The sequence below is a fragment of the Mobula birostris genome, chromosome 4 (genome assembly GCF_030028105.1).
Source record: "Mobula birostris isolate sMobBir1 chromosome 4, sMobBir1.hap1, whole genome shotgun sequence".
Lineage (NCBI taxonomy): Eukaryota > Metazoa > Chordata > Chondrichthyes > Myliobatiformes > Myliobatidae > Mobula > Mobula birostris.
Window position 1 is genome coordinate 178,906,595 of NC_092373.1, and position 20,007 is coordinate 178,926,601.

General features: G+C 39.4%; 1 protein-coding gene across 6 annotated transcripts in view; it reads left to right on the forward strand.

Annotated features, from left to right (window-relative positions):
- ccdc142 (coiled-coil domain containing 142) overlaps positions 1-19,243 on the forward strand; it is a 124,939-nt gene extending 105,696 nt beyond the window's left edge. For 4 of the 6 annotated variants that reach the window (XM_072256619.1, XM_072256620.1, XM_072256623.1 and 1 more), the window contains 3 exons: positions 7,219-7,399; positions 15,977-16,188; positions 18,422-19,243. In XM_072256619.1, coding sequence (XP_072112720.1) covers positions 7,219-7,399; positions 15,977-16,188; positions 18,422-18,678 — 650 coding nt within the window. In that variant the 3' untranslated portion in view covers positions 18,679-19,243. Of the gene's footprint in view, positions 1-7,218; positions 7,400-15,976; positions 16,189-17,035; positions 17,129-18,421 lie in introns of those variants that run through there. The other 2 variants (XR_011885815.1, XM_072256622.1) reach the window with 2 other exon arrangements.
- Positions 19,244-20,007: the final 764 nt, after the last annotated feature.

The window sequence follows — 20,007 nt, forward strand, 5'->3', positions numbered from 1 at the left end:
TGGTTGCCTCGTATTCCTGGACATTCTAATATGATGGAAGCTGGATGGTTGTCTCAGACATGGCATCCATCAGAAACCCACTCACACAGACTTATACCTCAGAAATAACAGCCACCATCATGCCTCCCAAAGTAGAGCAGTTTTTTCTACTTGGATTAAGCATGCAAAAACTTATTTCATACCCAGAGAGTCTCCCTAAGCAAATAAAACGATTACGCACAACATTCCTACAGAATGGCTACAAGGCAAAGGAAATCAATTGGGCACTTAAAAGGGATGACAGAAAAATCAGGAAACCTAGCGAAGAGGAGGAACCTGTCGCTATCGCCTGCCTCCCCTATATTTCCATAGTTTCTGGAAGGATCGCCAGGATCTTGAAAAAGTACTGGATTAATACCTCCACAAACCTGTAAGGAAGTTCAAGACACAGCTTATGTGGGTCAAAGATGACCTGGGACTCAGGTCGGCTGATGTTTACAGGATTCCTTGTGAATGCAGAGTGGTGTATATCGGCCAGATTGGATGCACGATGCAAACGCGCATCAAGGAGCACAGGAGGTGTATCCATTTGGGTTACCTGGAGAAATCTGCGGTAGCGGTTCATTGCATTGGCAATGGCTGTATGATTGACCTTGACAGCACAAAACCAGTGTGCCGTGCCAATGGCTTTTGGGATCGCCTAGTAAAGGAAGCCGCTGAAATAAAACTAGAAAAAAAGAATTTCAACAAAGATGAAGATCTTGCTCTAAGTAAGAACTGGAATTCGATTGTAAACGAGGTGGGAAAGTAGAAACCTGACTGGATGAGGACTAACCAATCAGGAGGGATGGACTATGGGGGTATAAATACCACCGGATCAGACATGCCCATGGGTCATCCTTGATAAAGATGGCGGAGTTTGTCATTGAAACATCGATTATAATTGATTCCTGTACCAGCTAGAAGCCCGAGAGGAGTTTGTTCTTAATCTTTGTAAAACTTTATTCCTTTATTTCACTGCCAATAAAATTTGTGTACAAATCCCAGATCCCTTCATTACAATTATATTACTAATATTTCATCTCCTAATTCTTCCTCCCAAAATATATCACTTCAGGCTTCTTTGTTAAATTTCATTTAACTTGTACTACCCCATTTTACAAAGTTTCTCCACACTTACTGGTCTATTAATGATGTTTTATTATATGTATGAACGTTGTGTCATCTAAAAACATTGAAAATTATGCTTAATTTACGCAAGTGCAAGTATATCAAAAGAGCAGTGATGTATAAGGCAGCATTTGGGGAAAACTTCCTACAATCTGAAAAGCAATTTTTCATCAATATATTCTGCTGTCTGCCTTGCAGTCAGTTTACGATTCGTGGTGCATGTAATGCATTAATTACACAGACTTTAGTTTTGCTGCAAATTCTATAACTTTTTACCTTGACTGATCCTAAGATCCTCAATATCAAATAAACTACCCTTGAATCCTTTTTGTTACTTTGTCAAAGTAACTGATTGAGTTAGACAAACACAATTAACCTTCAACAGGTCTGTGTTGTTGCAGTCATAGTATCATATAGCTTAGAAATACATCTTTTGGCCCACCAGGTCCATGCTATCATCTTGGTCCACTTACACTAACCCCTTTTGTCTGCATTACGACTGTATCTTCTTATACCTTGCCTATTTGTGTCTGCCTAAATGCCTCATAAGCATAACAATTGTATCAGAATCCACTATCTCCTCTGGCAGTTTCAAATATCAGATGTGTGCAAAAAATATTACCTCAGATCCCCTTAAAATTCCTTTAAATGTCCTCTTTTTTTAAAATGCTGCTACTATGGGAATTTTGACTACGTGTGTCCCTCATAATCTTAGACTTCTATTTGATCACCCCTCAACCCCTTTAAATCTACTTTAATTCATTCATCCATTTAGTAACTCTCCCTTTCTCACATTTTCGCTGGATAGCAAAGTTAGGTTGACATAGTTCTGGGTTTTATCCTTCTTCGTTTCTCTATACTTATGTGGAACTTTTTGAATTCATCAGTCTCTCGCATGATCTTAATATCTAAGGATAATTGGAGTATCTTGGGCAAAATCAGTTCACCCTGCACAATGTTCCACTAGCTGTAGATGTACTGTATCCTATCTGAATCATTTTTTTCAGCTGAGAATTGGTATGTTTAAGTTAACTTATCCAAACAACCACTTCCTTCCCTAGCTGCTTTGGCAGCGGGCCACTCCACTGCCTTGGTGAAGAAGGATGAAAATCTGGCATTTCAGTCATGATCTTTGCTGCTACTAAATTATCTCAGTTGATCCCAGCTTTCCTTTTGACTAGCTTTTTATTATTCATAAGTTTATAAAAGACGAATCTAAATTATATTTACTTCTCATTCATTTATTATAGATTTTTTTTTACTTTCTAGATTACTTGATTGCATCTTAATGAGTTAAGGATGATATTAGCCCTTTCTGTCAAGTGAAAACAGAAGTTAAAAGCTCACATGGAATATAATCACTTGGGCCCTACTGCTATACCCAAGTTCTAATCTCGACTTGCTCAACTGAGCAGGTAAAAGGGACAGTCACTGCTAGAGTCGTAATTAAGTATGCAGGTCATACTCCAGGCACTTAATTGAGGCTGAATGGCAATTTAAACCTCAGACAAGTGTAGAGAGGCTGTTGTGGCATTCTGCCAGGTTAGCTTGAGGATATGGAAAGTTGGCACAAAAGCAACGTGGATCATAAATGTTTGCCCTTCTTTGACTTTCCTTGTTGGAACCAGGATGAACAGAAGTATTCCCACAGGCTAATCAAGGAAAAGTAAGGATTTTTAGTCCAGATGAAGGACTAACAGATGCTGCCTGACCACTGAGTTCCTCCAGTGACTCATTTTGTGCTCCAAATTGAAGCATCTGCACTTCCTTGTGTCTCCAAAAGTAAGGATTCCCATTATCTTAGTTGCAGCCAACAGGCTGAGTATCAAAACATTAGGGATGCAAAATCAAAAAGGGTAGCAAATACAGTACTCAAGGTGTTGTATCTCAATGCACGGAGTACAATAAATAAGGTGGATGATCTTGTTGGAGTATTACAGATTGCCAGGTATGATGTTGTGGCTATCACTGAATCATGGCTGAAGGATGGTTGTAATTGGGAGCTGAAGGTCCAAGGTTATATGATATATCGTAGGGATAGGAAGGTAGGCAGGGGTGTGGTGTGGCTCTACTGGTAAAGAAAGGCATCAAATCAGTAGAAAGATGTGACATAGGATCAGAAGATGTTGAATCCTTGTGGGTTGAGTTAAGAAACTGCAAGGGTAAAAGGACATTGATGGCATTTATATACAGACCTCCCAATAGTGGCTGGGAGGTGGACCACAGGTTACAACAGGAAATAGAAAAGGCGAGTCAAAAAGGCAATGTTATGGTAGTCCTGGGAGAATTTAACATGCAGATCAATTGGGAAAATCATGTTGGTAATGGATCTCAAGAGAGTGAGTTTGTTGAATGCCTAAGAGATAGCTTTTTTAGAGCAGTTTGTCATTGAGCCTACTAGGGGCTCTGCTATAATGGGTTGGGTGTTATGTAATGAACCAGAGGCGTTTAGGGAGCTTAAGGTAAAAGAATACTTAGAAACCAGTAAATTGGAAGGAGCTGCTGGAAGGGATCTGAGCAGAGCAGCAATGGAGTGCGTTTCTGGGAAAAATGAGGAAGGTGTAGGACATAAGTATTTCAAAACTGAAGAAATACTCAAATGGTAAAATAGTACAACTGTGACTGACAAGGAAGTCAAAGCTATTGTAAAAACTAAAGAAAGGGCATACAACAAAGCAAAAATTAGTGGGAAAATAGAGGATTGGGAAGATAAAAAACCTACAGAGAGCAACTAAAAACATCATTAGAAGGGAAAAGATGAAATATGAAGCTAGGAAATACTATCAAGGTGGATAGTAAAAGTTTTTTTAAGTATGTTAAAAATAAAAGAGAATTGAGAGTGGATATAGAACCGCTAGAAAATGAGGCAGGAGAAATAATAACGGGGGACAAGAAGATGGCTAATGAACTAAATGAGTATTTTGCAACAGTCTTCACTGTGGAAGACTCTAGCAGAATGCCTGATGTTGTAGTGTGTGAAGGAAGAGAAGTGGGTGCAGTTACTGTTACAAGAGAGAAGGTGCTCAGAAAGCTGAAAGACCTAAAGGTACATAAGTCACTCGGACCAGATGAACTGCACCCTAGGGTTCTAAAAGAGGTAGCATTAGAGATTGTGGTGGCATTAGCAATGATCTTTCAAAAATCATTGGACTCTAGCATGGTGCCAGAGGCCTTGAAGATTGCAAATGTTACTCCACTCTTTAAGAAAGAAGGAAGGCAGCAGAAAGGAAATTATAGACCATTTAGCCTGACCTCAGTGGTTGGGAAGATGTCAGAGTCAATTGTTAAGGATGAGGTGATGGAGTAGTTGGTGACACAGGACAAGATTGTACAAAGTCAGCGTGGTTTCCTTCAGGGAAAATCCTGTATGATGAACCTATTAGAATTCTTTGAGGAGATTACAAGTAGGATAGATAAAGGGGATGCAGTAGATGTTGTATATTTGGACTTTCAGAAGGCCTTTGACAAGATGCCACACATGGGGCTGCTTACCAAGGTAAGGACCCATGGTATTACAGAAAAGTTACTAATGTGGTTAGAGCATTGGCTGATTGGTAGGAGGCAGCGAGTGGGAATAAAAGGATCCTTTTCTAGTTGGCTGCCAGTGACTAGTGGTGTTCCACAGGGGTCGGTATTGGGACCACTTTTTTTTTATGCTGTATATAAGTGATTTAGATGATGGAATAGATATCTTTGTTGCCAGGTTTGTAGATGATACGAAGATTGATGGAGGGGCAGGTAGTGTTGAGGAAACAGGTAGCATGCAGAAGGGTTATAATATGAGGAATGATTGATGGCTCTGGGTCTGTACTGTCTGGAATTCAGAAGGATGAGGGGGGATCTCATTGAAACCCATCGAATATTGAAAGGCCTGGACAGAGTAGACGTGGAAAGGGTGTTTCCCATGGTGGGAGAGTCTAGGACAGGAGGGCACAGCCTCAGGATGAAGGGGTGTACTTTCAAAACAGAGATGCAGAGAAATTTCTTTAGCCAAAGGGTGATGAATTTGTGGAATTTGCTGCCATGTGCAGCTGTGGAGGCCAGGTCACTGGGGTATTTAAGGCAGAGATTGATAGGTTCTTGATTGGACATGGCATCAAAGGTTATGGGAAGAAGGCCAGGAACTGGGGTTGAGGAGGAGAGTAAAAAAGGACCAGCCATGATTGAATAGCGGAGCAGACCCGATGGGCCATATTGCCTAATTCTACTCCTATGTTTTATGGTCTTATCTGAATCATTCCTATTTATTCTCATTTTATCTGGATTTATTCAAATTTTACATCCATAAAAATAGAATAATTTGGACAAATGAACGTAGGCATGACCTTTCTTTCCTTCAGCTTTGCAACTCTGCTGCTGATCAGAAACTCATCTAGATCCCAGCAACAACTACCTCTTCAATTTTTAGCCACTCCTATTATGTTATGGTCAGTCTCTTGCTTCAGATTCAGGAATGATTACTAATTTTTTTGCCTGGTTTTGTTGAGATTGAAAGGTGAAGCATGAGATTTTGAATTCATCATGGTTTGCCGCTCAGCTCCTTATGGCAGGAACATCTTAAACTTTAAAATTTGCCCTAATTGCTCAAGACTAAGGTATTATTAGATCACAATCTAACCTTAAGAGAATCTTCAAACATTTATGCCAGCAATTAAGAAATAATTGATTCACAGAAAAATATTGCTTAGGCTCTTAGCAATATTAAATGGAACTGTAAATTTTAGTTAACTTGAACATCTCCTGTGTATTATTTAAACATTGACTTTATAAATCATTAGATGTGTTTCCCTTAGAATTTGTCTGACCCAGGAATGAAGAGGTATTCTGGAAAGTACAGGTATTCTTAATGCCAGTATTTTTGATCAAATAGTCAACTCCTATGCCATAATATTTTGAGATTCTTTTTTGTTTCTATGATTTAATGATTTGCAGCATATAATCTAAATTTATTCAAAATGTACATCCATAAACTAGAATAAATAGGTACACTTGCATCCTGGTATGTACAGACATAAAAATAGAAGAACTTGATGTGCAATATCGTACAAGGAATTCTTGTTTTCCATCATTCATGAGCAGCTGTACAATTTATGAGCAAAAATGATAACCAGTTAGAATAAATGCTGTACACTTTTGCAAAGAAATTGGATGATATAACATCACATTTTTGAGTTTTATGCAATCTAATAAAGCTTCATTGGACCCATGGAATTTGTCGAACATAAAATCTACAATTTTTGTTCTAGGGTAATCGGTCATCTGGTACGTAATATAGAAGGACTTTAATCATCTGCAGTACCATCCAAAGCCCTGCAGTGGATGTTTTACTGTCATTTTTTCGTGATTTTCATGGTGTATGTGTAACCAATGTGATCTGTGGGCCCCGCAAAAAGTCTGTTGATGCCTATCTCTGTCACTCAAAGGGGGCCATCTGAAAAGGTGTCTGGCTGGTGTAGGGAACCCAATTCAGTAATCAGCCTCCTGGTTCTCCTTTAACTACCACATACACTCCAAAGACATAACTGTCAGCTTTCCCACTCTATAATCTACTTTTGTAGCCAACCCAACCCATCCTAACATTCACAATCAAATCCCATTTCACACCTATTCACGGAAGTTGACATGACGACCACAATCCTAGACTGACTGCTATCCCCTCCCTTCACAAACCCCCGGCAACCAATATTCAAGTCACCACTGAACACATTTCTAAAACAAGGAAAAATCTCCAGATGCTGGAAATCCAAGCAACACACACACAAAAAGCTTGAGGAACCCAGCAGGCCAAGCATCGTGTATGGAAAAGAGTAAACAGTTGATGTTTTGGGCCAAGACCCTCTTCAGAACACGTTGCTAGTCCTCTTTCCCCTATGGCTTTTCCCCTATCCAGCTACCAAGTAGTAACTGTTTAGCTTTTTAAACATTTTTTTGAACATTGTTTGGTTTAGGTCAAATTTGATAACATTAAAGCTAGTTCAAAATCTCTTCTGATATTCATTAGAGATACTTGCCAAGTAATTCATTTTGTGAATCAAATGAAGTGAAGACAGCTTTCTTTATCCATTTCAGTTGTGCTCCCCAGTAAATCCAATGAATATGCGACTGCCGCCGTACATGCTATATTTGGTCAGGTGTTGGAGGGAATTCATCAGCTTCCAGAAGATGCTCAGATCATCCCATTGACAGAAGCCTTGACTGCTTTCGTGGAGGCCTGGATGGATCATATATTGAAAGAAAAGATAAAATTTAGGTCACCTATCTAATAATTTTATTTGAAGTTATATGCTTTTGTTAACTTTCTTAGAGCTTGTGTCTGTCAATTTTATCTGGCAAAGCAATTGGTTCAACTGTCTAGAGAGTACTCAAATAATAAAATATCTTGAAACTGCTTTATACAACTGAATAACAGGTTATATAAACATTAGTGAACGCATGTTAAAAATGTCAAAACAAACTGGAACATGATTTCCCTGCAGTATTGGCCAGAAAACGGGATATTTCCTGTTCCCTTTCAAGTTAACGGAATGAGATTTTTACATCCTCTTGACAGATCGTTGGGATCCTTATTCTAATGCTACAACCAGCACACAGTATTCCTTACACTTTTCTGCTTGCGTCTCTGGTGTGGAGTTTAAATCCAGAATATTCTGACTCAAAAAGTGTGTCAATAATTAAGCTTCACTAGAAAATGTTTTATAATATTTAAGTGAAAAGATGACATACTGAATTTTTTGGGGGGTTTTAGCCAAATGAACAGGTCAGGAAAAAGAAAAAGTCAAAAAACTGCAATCCAATAGCACAATGAAAGGTTGTAGATAATAAAGCAAATAGCACAACTTTTAAAAAATGGAATAGGTTTATAGGCTCCACATGAAGCTACCTAACAAGATACAAGCCCTAGGTATTACAAGCATGGATAGAAGATTGGTTGACTGGCAGGAGGCAAAGAATGGGAATAAAGGCTGCCAATGACTGGTGTTCTGCAGGAGTCGTTATTGAAACCACTTTTTTTTCCATATTATATGTCAGCGATTTTGATGACAGAAATTATGGCTTTATGGCCAAGTTTATAGACAATACAAAGGTACAGGGAGTCTGCTGAAGGACTTAGACTGACTGGGAGAATGAGCAAAGAAGTGGCAGTTGGAATATAGTGTAGGGAAGTGTATGGTCATGCACTTTGGTAGAAGGAATAAAAGCATAGGCATAGGAAAGGAAAGGTACGTCGCATCCGGAGTTTTTCCGGTTAGCAGACGATTCCCCTCCATGCCTCTCTGACGTAGTGCGGAACTGCGTACGAGGCACATTACAGCAGTGCTTTGCCATTGCCTTCTGCCGGGTGAGTTTCCAAACAGATCACCAGCTCATAACCCAGCACGGATGGAAAGCATGCAGGGGAGCCGGCTGGATTCGAACTCAGGACCTTTTGTCCTGAAGTCCAGCACTGATGCCACTATGCCATCAGCCGGGTCATAACTATTTTCTAAATGGGGAGGAAATTTAAAAATCAGAAGTGCAAAGGGACTTGGGAGTTCTTGTGCAGGATTCTCTAAAGGTTAACTTGTAGTTTGAGTTAGTGGTAAGGAAGGCAAATGTAATATTCACATTTGGGCCAACTAGCCTAATTCTGCTCCAATGTCTTATGGTCTATGGTCTTATGTGCTGAGGTACAGTGAAAAGCTTGGCATACTGTTGGTACCGATAATACACAGAGCCTTGAAGCAATACAAGGTAAAACAGTAGTATAACACAGAATAAGGCTTAACAGCTACAGAAAAAGTATAGAGCAAGTAGACAATAAGGTGCAAGATGATAACAAGGTAGATTGTGAGATCAAGAATCTATCTTTTCGTATTAGTGAACCATGCATTAGTCTTTAAAAGAGTGAAAGACCGAATGAGTGAAGCTCAAGCTCAAGGACTTGGGTGATGGAAGGCTATGGAAAACAGCAAAGCAAGCAGAATTGGTAAGAATTTCACGATAAGAATCAATATATTGATGCAGGAAATGTTTTATCTGAAAGCAGAGCTGTGGAAACAGTTTAACAGTAAATAAACTGCAAAATAACAAGCCACAATGGGCCACAAAACAAGAGAGACTAGATACTTAACACAACGAGGCGACAAGGTAACTGAAGACTAGGACAACGGGTTGAAGCTGACTGGTTCTATGGGTGAACAAAGGACTATGGATGAGAGGTGGATTTAAATAGTCTGCAGATAATGAGTTGGAAATGAGTGGCAGGTGACTCCTGTTAGCTGGGTGGATACTGAATACAGTACAGTGCCTTGAAAAGGTATTCAGCCCCCACAAATATTTTCACATTTTACTGTCTCTTTTCTAAATTTAAAATATATTGAAGTAGGATTTTTTGAGCTAATGTACAAAATATTGTGCATAATGTCAAATCAAAAGAAAAATTCCAAAACCTGTCAACCATTTACTAAAAATTAAAAACAAAAATTAAAAGGTTGAAAAAGTATTCATCCCCCTTGTAATTTCACTTAACTTTCTTCAGATTCAAATACCTTACCAACACACCCAATTTGTTGATGTAGAAAATTGGAGGGTCACCTGTTTTCAATGAATTCATAAGAATAGATGCCCCCTTTCTCTGTAACATCCAGCAGCAGGGTAGCTTTTCAACAGGCCAAACCAAAATGAAGACTGAGTCTGGGGAAGGGTACAAGACCATCTCTGAGGTACTGAACATACCTTGGACCTCAGTGCAGTCCATCATGAAAAAGTAAAAAAAATGAAACCACAGCCACACTGCCTAGGTCAGGCCTCCCCTCTAAACTTAGTCACCGAAGATGAATGGTACTTGTAAGAGAGGCTACTGTGATGTCAATACTCACTGTGTGTGAGCTGCAGAAGTCAGTGGTTGCAACTGGAGGTGAAGTTCATGGCTCCACAATCTCTAAGGCCTTGCACAAAAAGAGTATTTATGGAAGAGTGGCAAGAAACGAAGCCCTAACTAAAAAAAGAAGCGCATCCTTGCCCATGAAGACTACAAAGCATCACTTAGAAGATACTGTGAAGATTCGGAAGAAGGTCTTGAGACTTAAGGGGAACTTTTTGGCCTCAACACTAAGCACTACATGTGTATGAATCTAATATTATACATCACGCTATGGAGATGCTTTTCAGCAGAAGGGACTGGAAATTTGGTCAGGATTGATGGGAAGATGAATGCTGCTAAATATAGAGAGGTCTAGATAAAACCCTGCAAGCCCAGAAAGCCTAAATGGGGGGAAAGTTCACCTTTCAGTAGGACAACGATCCAAAGCACACTGCCAGAGCAACCACTGAGTGGCTTCAAATGAAGAAAATTGATGTCCTTGAGTGACCAATTCAGAGTCTTGACCTTCACCCAATTGAACATCTCTGGCAAGGCCTTAAGAATGCTGTCCACCACCACTTCCCAACTAAACTGGCACAGCGAGCAATTTAGCAAGGAGGAAGGACAACTTCTGCTCCATCACATTGTACAAAGCTAATAGAGATTTATCCAATAAAGACTGTTGTCTATAATAACTGTGAAAGGTGGTTCAACTAAGTTCTGAGCACGGGGGCGAATACTTTTGAGGTGCTGATATTTTAGTTTTTGAATATTTAGTTTTTCATGCATTACAGTTTTCCCTGTTTTTGGGGGGGGGGGCTCCACTGTAGGGGGAAAAAGAGCATGAGATTCACAAATAAAAATTCTCAGTTAAGTTGATTAAAATCCATGGTTGTAATACTCATTTATGTGAACAAAGGGTTGGAAGCTGAATACTTTTACAAGACACTGTATTGTTGTATTGGGCAATAAAACTGATTGTAACTTATTAGATGTCAGATTCTGTCTAGGTCGAAATGTTAAGAGATCTGAACCAAAAATTGTTTTATTTCAAATTGCAATTAGAAATCAGCTGGTCAATTGTTACTGAACAAAAGAAGTTCCTGCGAAGATTTGTCTTTGCTGTTCAGTAATCAGTGACAGTAAATCCTCCCCATTCTCCTTGAATATGGATATGCAGGGCAAGAACTCCAAATTTCTGAGTGAAATTCAGAAATGTGGCAGACAGTACTATAGCAATAGACTGCAGGAAGACATTGTTGAGATGGCTGAATAGTCAGATTAATTAGCAATGAGAAGTGCAAATCAATACACTTTGGTAGAAAGAATAAGGAGAGACAATATTGACTAAAGAACACAGTTCTAAAAATTATGCAGAACGAAAGTGCCTGGGTATGTGTGTTCACAAATCCTTGAAAGTAGGGAGGCATATTATACCGTGATCATTAAAGTAAACCACCTTAGAATCATACAAGAAAGGCATTGAGTACATCAAAGTAACGCTGAGCTTATCTAAAACACTGAGTTTTACAAAGGGCAGCCACGTTGGAATATTGAATCCAATTCTGGATGTGAAGGTTTTACAGAAGAGCCAGAAAGCATTTACTAAAATTATTCCAGGGCTGAAAGTTTTCAATCACATGCTGTAATTAAATGGGAGAATCCAGTATTGTTGTCCTTGGAGCGAAGATTTAGAGGAGATTTGGTGGAGGTGCAGAGGCTCATGACTGTTTACGTAGGGTAAATAGAGGGAAGCTGTTCTCTTCAGCAGATTGATCAAGGATTAGGGAATAAAGATTTAAAAATTCATTAAGGATGCAAAAAGACTGAGAATTTTTCTTTTTAGTCAAGCTTGGAATTCACTGCCAGCGAGCATGGCCTTGAAAAGGGATCTGGAAAGACACTTGAGAGGGAGAGCTCCCCTCCATGATCCTGACCACAGTTTGCATACCGCCAAATGCAAATGTTAAGCAGGCACTCAAGGTACTGAGTGCTGCCATCAGCAAACAAGAGCCAGTCTACCCTGACAGTCTTCAAATCATTGTCAGGGACTTCAGTCAGGCCTGTTTGAAGAAATCTCTGCCCAGTTATCATCAACATTTTACCAGCAGCACCAGTGGTCCCAATACACTCAACCACTGCTCTACTACCATAATGAATGCCACCCTTCGATCTCTAGTCCACATTTTGGGAAATCTAATCATTTGGTTGTCCTCCTACTGCATACAGGAAGAGGCTAAAGAGTGAGGTTCCAGATATAAGGAAAATGTGGTCAAGAGAGGCAGAGGAGTGGCTATGGGTTTGCTTTAAGTCGGTGGACTGTACCATGTTCAAGGACTCATCAGAGGATCTGAATGAATACACAATGGTTGTCATGGTCTTTATAAAAACAGTCATAGATGAGTGTCTCCCAAAAAATCATCCAGCGTCTTCTCCAAACAGAAGTCCTGGATGAACCATGACATCTGCAAACTGTTGAGGCCCAGATCAGTGGCGTTCAGGTCTGCTGACAAAGAAAGTTACAAGAGGTCTAAGTATGATCTCTGGGAAGACATCTGACACTCTGTGGCAATTCTGGGCCAAACTTGAATCACTGAAGGATGTTTGACAGGTGTAGCAGGGCTTGAATGCTATCACCTCCTACAAAGTGAAACCAAGTAACATAGGTAACAAGTTTTCACTCCCAGATGAACTCAATCCCTTTTTTGCTCTCTTTGACCATCAATACATGGTGCCATCTTCACAAACTCCCACAGCCCCCATTGTGATGTGAGACATGAGAGCATTCTTCAGGAGAGTGAACCCACAGAAAGACCCAGCCCAGATGGGGTACCTGGCCAAATACTAAAGACTTGTGCTGATCAAATGGCTGGAATGTTCTCTGATATCTTTAACTTCTTGCTTCAGTTGTCTGGGGTATCCACCTGTTTCAAACACGCTTCAATTATACCGGTGCCTAAGATGAATGTGGTAACCTGCCTCAATAATTATCGTCCAGTAGCAGTTACATCCACTGTGATGAAGTACTTTGAGAGAATGGTGATGAAACCTACCAACCCCTGCTTCAGAAGCGATTTAGACCCACTCCAATTTGCCTACAGTCACAACAGGTCAGTAGGAGATGTCATTTCATTGGCTCTTCACCTAATCCTGGAACATCTGGACAGTGAAGATGCATAAAGCGGGATGCTCTTCATTGACTACAGCTCAGTATTAAATACTATCATCCCCTCAAAACTAATCAGTAAGCTTCAAGTGCTAGTCCTCAATACCTACTTGTGCAGCTGGATCCTCAATTTCCACACTTGCAGACTCCAGTCAGTTCGGATTGACAACAACATCTCCACACTTTCCATCAGCAGAGCTGCACCACAATTCAGTGTGTTTAGCTCCTGCTCTACTCACTTTATACTTATGACTGTGAGACTAAACACAGCTTTAATGCCATATATAAGTTTGCTGATACCACTGTCGTTGCCTAAATCAAAGGTGGTGCTGAATCAGCATATAGGGAGGTTGAAAATCTGGCTGAGTGGTGCCACAATAAAAGCCTCTCAATCAATGTCAGCAAAACCACGGAGCTGATTATTGACTTCAGGGGAGGAAACCGAAGTTCCATGAAGCAGTCTTCATCAAGGGATCAGAGTAGAGAGGGTCAGCAACTTTAAATTCCTTGAGGATTTGTCCTGAGTCCAGCATGTAAGTACCATTTCAGAGAAACCATGGCTGCAGCTTTGCTCAGAAGTTTGAAAAGATTCAAAATGTGTTCTAAAACTTTGACAAACTTATGTGGATGTACAATGGAGAGTTTATTCATTGGTTGCATCATTGTCTAGTATGGAAATGCCAATGGCCTTGAACAGAAAAGCCTACAGAAAGTAATGGATACAGCCCAATACATCATGGGTAAAGCTCTCCCTACCATAGAGCATATCTACGTGGAGCACTGTTGCAGGAAAGCAGCATCCATCATCCAGGATCTCCACCATCCAGGCCATGTTGTCTTCTCGCTGCGATCGGGAAGGAAGTAGTGGAGCCTCATGTTCCACACCACCAGATTCAGGAACAGTTATTACCTCTCAACCATCAGGCTCCTGAACTAGAGGGGATAACTTCACACACCCTATCATTAAACTGTTCCTACAACCTATGGACCACTTTCAAGTACTCTTCAATTTATGTTCTCGATATTTATTGTTTGTTTGCTTATTTGTTTATCTATCTATCTCGCTGTCTGTTTATTTGTTTGTGTATTTATTGTTTATTTTTTTCTTTCTGTGTATTGCAGTTTTTTTTTGCACAGTGTTTCTCATCCTGTTGGGTGCGATCTTTCATTAACTATTTCTTGTATATACTGTGAATGCCTGCAAAAATAAATCTCAGTGTTGTATATTGTGTCATATATTGGAGGGGGGAGGAGAAGATGGCGCAACGTAGCGCACGCGGCCGCTCCGAATTGATATCGTATTTGTGAACTAGGATGCCGTGCACAATCCTGATTTGATGGAAACAGCCGTCAGAAGCACGGAGGAACATCTGGAGAAACTTCTGAAATGCCTGCTTCGCTGCCGTTGCTACTGTGCGATCAAGAATTGCCGGAGGGGAAGGCCCCAAATCCTCGGCTTTGCCTATTGCCTGTTGCTGGGGCCGGGGTCGAAGTGCTCGGCAGAGATGGTGCTCAGTGTTGGAGAGCTGGTCGGAGGCTCGAAGTTTTCGGACGGACTGGGAATCGGACTGTGGTCGGGGTGCTTCCAGGATGCTGCATCGGCAAGTTTGCGGCACTGGAAGCTTCCTTCAACCGTCTGCATGAGATGATGGGACTTTCGAGAGACTTTGAGACTTTTTACCGTGCCCTTGGTCTGTTCTTCTATCAAATTATGGTATTGTTTGTACTGTTGTAACTATATGTTATAATTATGTGGTTTTTGTCAGTTTTTTTAGTCTTGGTTTGTCTTGTGTTTCTGTGATAACATTCTGGAGGAACAAATTGTATCATTTCTTAATGCATGCATTACGAAATGACAATAAAAGAGGACTGCGTGTCCTCATAATCTAAATATGTACTTTGATAATAAATTCACATTGAACTTTTGAACTTTGATATGTAGAATTGTAGGGAAAGAGCAAATGAATGGGATGGACAGGATTGCTCAATTTAGAGCTGGCACTGAACAATAGGGCTGAATGGCCTTGTCCTTTGCCATAATAGTTTATTTCCTAATCTCACTTCAACCACTAATAATTCCATGTTATTCTCAATCATCACCTCTCAATTAATCAGAACCACGTACTTGTTTAGATTTAGTTGTCCTATCCGACGTTGGATAAATGATCTCTAGATGCAGTATTTCCCTCCCTTTGTACCGCAGAGCATTCAGAATTGTATTTTTGTCCTTTTACTTTTTCATTCATCTACTCTCCCACAACAGTAACATCCAAATCCATGTGGTCAGCTTTAGCTTGTATGCTAATAACACCCAGCTTTATATCCTGTAAGTCTGGCATTTATAGTACATCATAAGTGAAACTGAGAAGCTACTTAAGAGGATGGTAGGTTTAGTTACACATGTACAGTATGGAACTTGAGTCATATATAGGCCAAGTAAGTAAAGACAGGAATATTCCTCCCTCCCTCAAATGATATCACTGAAACCATTGGTGTTTACAAGAATGCTCAGTTTTGTAATTAATACCAGCATTTTTATTTTCCATATTTTTCAAATAAATTCAAATTAGCAAACTGCCATAGCAGAGTTTGGCTTCTTTGTAACATAACCACAACCCTATTGTATCTTTAAATCTACATTGTTATTCTGGTTATTTGCTTGCATCTTTCTTAAACAATTTCAAATTAAAACAGCAATGGTAAATTTATTCCAGAGCAATATATATATATATATATATATATATTATGTATTGATCATAGCATACTGTACATATCAGATGTAGCCATTAAATTGCGTATTTATTGTTTATGTCCTTCAGTGTCCAGGGTGCCTTACAGCTAAAGCAGGATTTTGATGCAATTAAAGAACTAATCTGTTCTGATGACCACCGACTATCAATAGAAGTCAGACAGGCTGTCCTTTCTCTTCGTGTCTTCCACCAAGTGGACAATGCCATTATCTGCCTCCTTCAGCAACCTACCAGGAAGGTGTATGTTCCATCAGATACTTGGGACCATTTCAGAAGATGCTGTATGTGTTGAGTAATTTTCAATTACTTGTAAATTTTGAATTAATTATGTACTGGCCAGCCTCCCATCTACCTTTTTGAACTTAAGAACATACAAAAATCTTGCGGCCCATAGCCTTATTCACACCTTATTCAGTCCCCAACCTGTGTTTCCTGCTCTACACTGATTTCCAGTATGGCTCACTTTAGCCACCAAGATTCTAGGCTTGAAAATTCTGTCCTTTTCTGCTTCACTGCCTCTCTTTTATGTCCAGAACATTTTGATTAGAAATTTAGTAGTTAAACCACTGAGAATTAATTGACAATAAGCAAATAGGACAGTGCGAGTTACCCTCCTGGGAAAATGTGACAGTGCAAGTTAACATGTGAGCTGCTATGCTACACAAGCTCAAATTTACAGTCACCATTTGGGAGAATGTTGTTATAGTTGGATATAAGGATACTAAATTCATGCATAAGAATTGGAGTAGCAGACACAATGTGGCATAAACAGAAACATGATAGAAGACCAGAATTTTTAAGAATGTTTGCAGTTAACGTACAGACTGGGTTGTGCTGAATCTGGCTTGTTATCTGTACTATCTGCCCCTGTTGTTTATTCACCCACACTAAACTTTTCCAGATAAAGGAACAAGAGTCCCAAAAGATAGGGCAGGTTCTAAGAGGCTAGTGGGCTTCAGCTGGCATATTAATGAAGTCCTGTTCTCAGAGGCTGCAATTGTCAAAGGTCTAACCCCTCTTCAGTATCTCTGTGGACTCAATACCTTAATGGAATGTTGTGGAGTTCAGTTTTAAAGAATAAGATCTATTCCTTTCCATTGTTATTGTGGATTCAACTTGCCTTCACAGCCCCTCCCAAGTGCGTGATGAGGAGCTGATTGTCCTATCATTAGCCCCAATGAATGAAACTGCTTTCAGTAACAGTTCATTGACTGCTTAACGGTACTTATATTTTCTTATGTTTTTTCCCTGTTACATGCTTGAATTACTTTTCAATAACTTTTTTGAATATCTGAACACTTTTATTTGAAAGCTAAATAATTACAGAAATTCTGAAAAGACCCTCAAGAGTGGCAGTATCTGTGCAGCAACTAAAATGGGGTTAATTTTTCTCATCCATGCAGAGTTCCAGTGAAGGACTGAAATGTTAATCCAAGTCTCCTGTCCAGCTATGCTGACTTTATTTCAGTCTTTCTACATTTGCACTATCTTATTAGATTAGACTATTCAATTCATAGAATACAAAGAGAGCATCTAAATTCAATTTCAGTCATAAATGTTGAATCAAGCAACAAGCAGAGAGTTTGAGGACAGTAATTTGTCCTGATTTCTGAAGAGTTTTCTACATGTCTAGGTCAAAATAGTTTTTAAAGCTTATTAAAAATTACAGAATAATGCACACATATGCTACTTCTGAGCTCACGCAAGGTCGCACAATACTTTACTGTACCAGTGACCGGGTTCACTCCCCACCCACCGCTGTCTGTTAAGGAGTTTGTCCATTCTCCCCATGACCACGTGGGTTTCCTCCAGGTGCTCCAGTTTCCTCCCACAGTCCAAAGATGTACTGGTTCATAGGTTAATTGGTCATTGTAAATAGTCCCACAGTTATGCTAGGGTTAAATCAGGGGTTGCTGGGCTGGGAGGGCCTATTCTGGGCTGTATCTCAGTAAATAAATAATTAAAAGGTTGAGAGAAAGTAGTCATTGTAAAAACCAAATGTTTCTCAGCATTCCCTTCCCTCAAAATATTAAGGAATGAGAAGGAGAAGGAAGTACTGTATCTCATAGAGAGATTTTGCTTTCTCTTGTTACAATTCATTTGAGTGAAAAGTTATATGGGTCTGAAGTAAGAAAGTTAAATGAAGGGAGGTGTGTTGATTTTACTTAGTTTTTAAGCTTTTAGATCTTCTGTTTTTATCTTTCTTCTTAGTGTGGTACAGTTGCTGAAAACTCAAAATACTCTGATCAATTGTGAACATTTCAGAACTCAATTATTGAATTATATTTGTTTCATGCAATTAACAGCTGCAAATTTTCCACTTGAATTAGAAGGGATTTTGAAAAGTTTCCGTCAGCTGGAGATTTGTTACTTATGTCAACTGGGAAATACTTCTGTGGGTCAAACATTTGAATCTGCTTTTGATCCATTGTTTGTTTTTTTAGAACTGACTTAGCTTGGTTTTTGATTATATGATCTTTCAACTCTTCTAATAAATATTTTCCTTTGCCCAAGGCTCCTCTTCCAGCAGGACGGTCGACTTCAGTCATCAGAACTTGAACAGTCTTGACAGTCTGGACCTACGGTCTGAAAGGACAAGAGCAGCCTTTCAGTCTGAAGCTTCTGATCAACTAAGTAAGATTATAACTACTGGGCACCCAGAGTCATACTTGGCAGTAAATCAGCAGGAATGGCTTGCACTGCGAGTGAACAGCAGTAGGCGCAGGAAAATTCTCCGCTTGCCTTGTATGAAAAACACCCCAGAACAGTGAGCGACATTTCTGTCTCTGTTTATCAGTGGGAAAAGCTGACCCATAGACTTGCATTTATATCGAGGCACTTTAACACTTTTTTGAGTTAAGTATATTGCTGTTTTGGATTCTGAGCTCCATTATATTTCCAGTTTGGTGAATAATTTACCAAATTTTGAAGGAAAGCCTCAATGTATATTACACCTCTAAAATATTAGCATTTCAAAAGCTGATGATCGGAAGCTCCTTTACTGAATTAATTGTAATATAATATTGCAAGACAAAATTTTAAATGTTCATTTTTCTACAATATTTGTTCTGATTTATGCTGTCTTGAGTTCAAAGGGATTTGGTATCCTATCTTGAAAGCCAGTATTTTTTGATTTAAAGATATTCTATGTAATAATTTATCATATGTTTAAATACATTGATGTTAATAGAACATGTTTATCAAATATCTTATCTTTGGAATTATACTGCCTCTACAAAATGTTTTTAATACCGAAATTTAGACAATGCCTGCAATGATTTATACCTTTTTTGGAGGGCTGTCAGCTGAATAGACTGTAAACAATATTTATGGATTACCTGTTTTTAATTAAATGTTCTTTAAAAAAGGATTTATGTGCAAATCTACTTGATGTACCCAACCACCCATGTTCCATACTCTCAAATGTATCTCCCCTTTCTTGATGGCTTTAATATTGTCTACATATTCAGGGTTCTGAGTTTTTAGGTTTAGTGAACATCCAGGCAAGAGTGCTCTTCATTCCGTGTCTATTTGAGGCAGCCCTGCTGCTTCCCACAACAAGCTTAGAGGTTAAAAAGAGCAACGCCTCAGGAGCAGCTGCCTGTTGGAATCCTAAAAGTTGGCAGTGAAGGACATATGCCACAAATCCATGATCTCAAAGTTCAGAGTAAATTCATTATCAAAGTACATCTTTGTCACCATATACAACCCTGAGATTCATTTTCTTGCAGGCATACTCAAAAAATCCAAAAACCGTTATAGAATAAATGGAAGATTGAACCCAACAGGCAGGTAATCAGTGTGCAAAAGGCAACAAACTGCAAATGCAAAAGAAAAAAAAAAGAAAATAATAATAAATATATAAGCAATAAATATCGAGAACATGAGATGAAGACTTTGAAAATGAGTCCATAGATTATTGGAACAAATAAGTGATTGATCAAGAAAAGTTATCAAAAGCCTGGTGGTTTGGGGGTAATAATTGTTCCTGAACCAAGTGATGAGAGTCCAGAGGCACCTGTACCACCTTTCCAAAGGCAGCAGCAAGAAAAGAGCCCAACCTTGGTGGTGGGAGGGGATACCACAGGAGCTCAGGGATG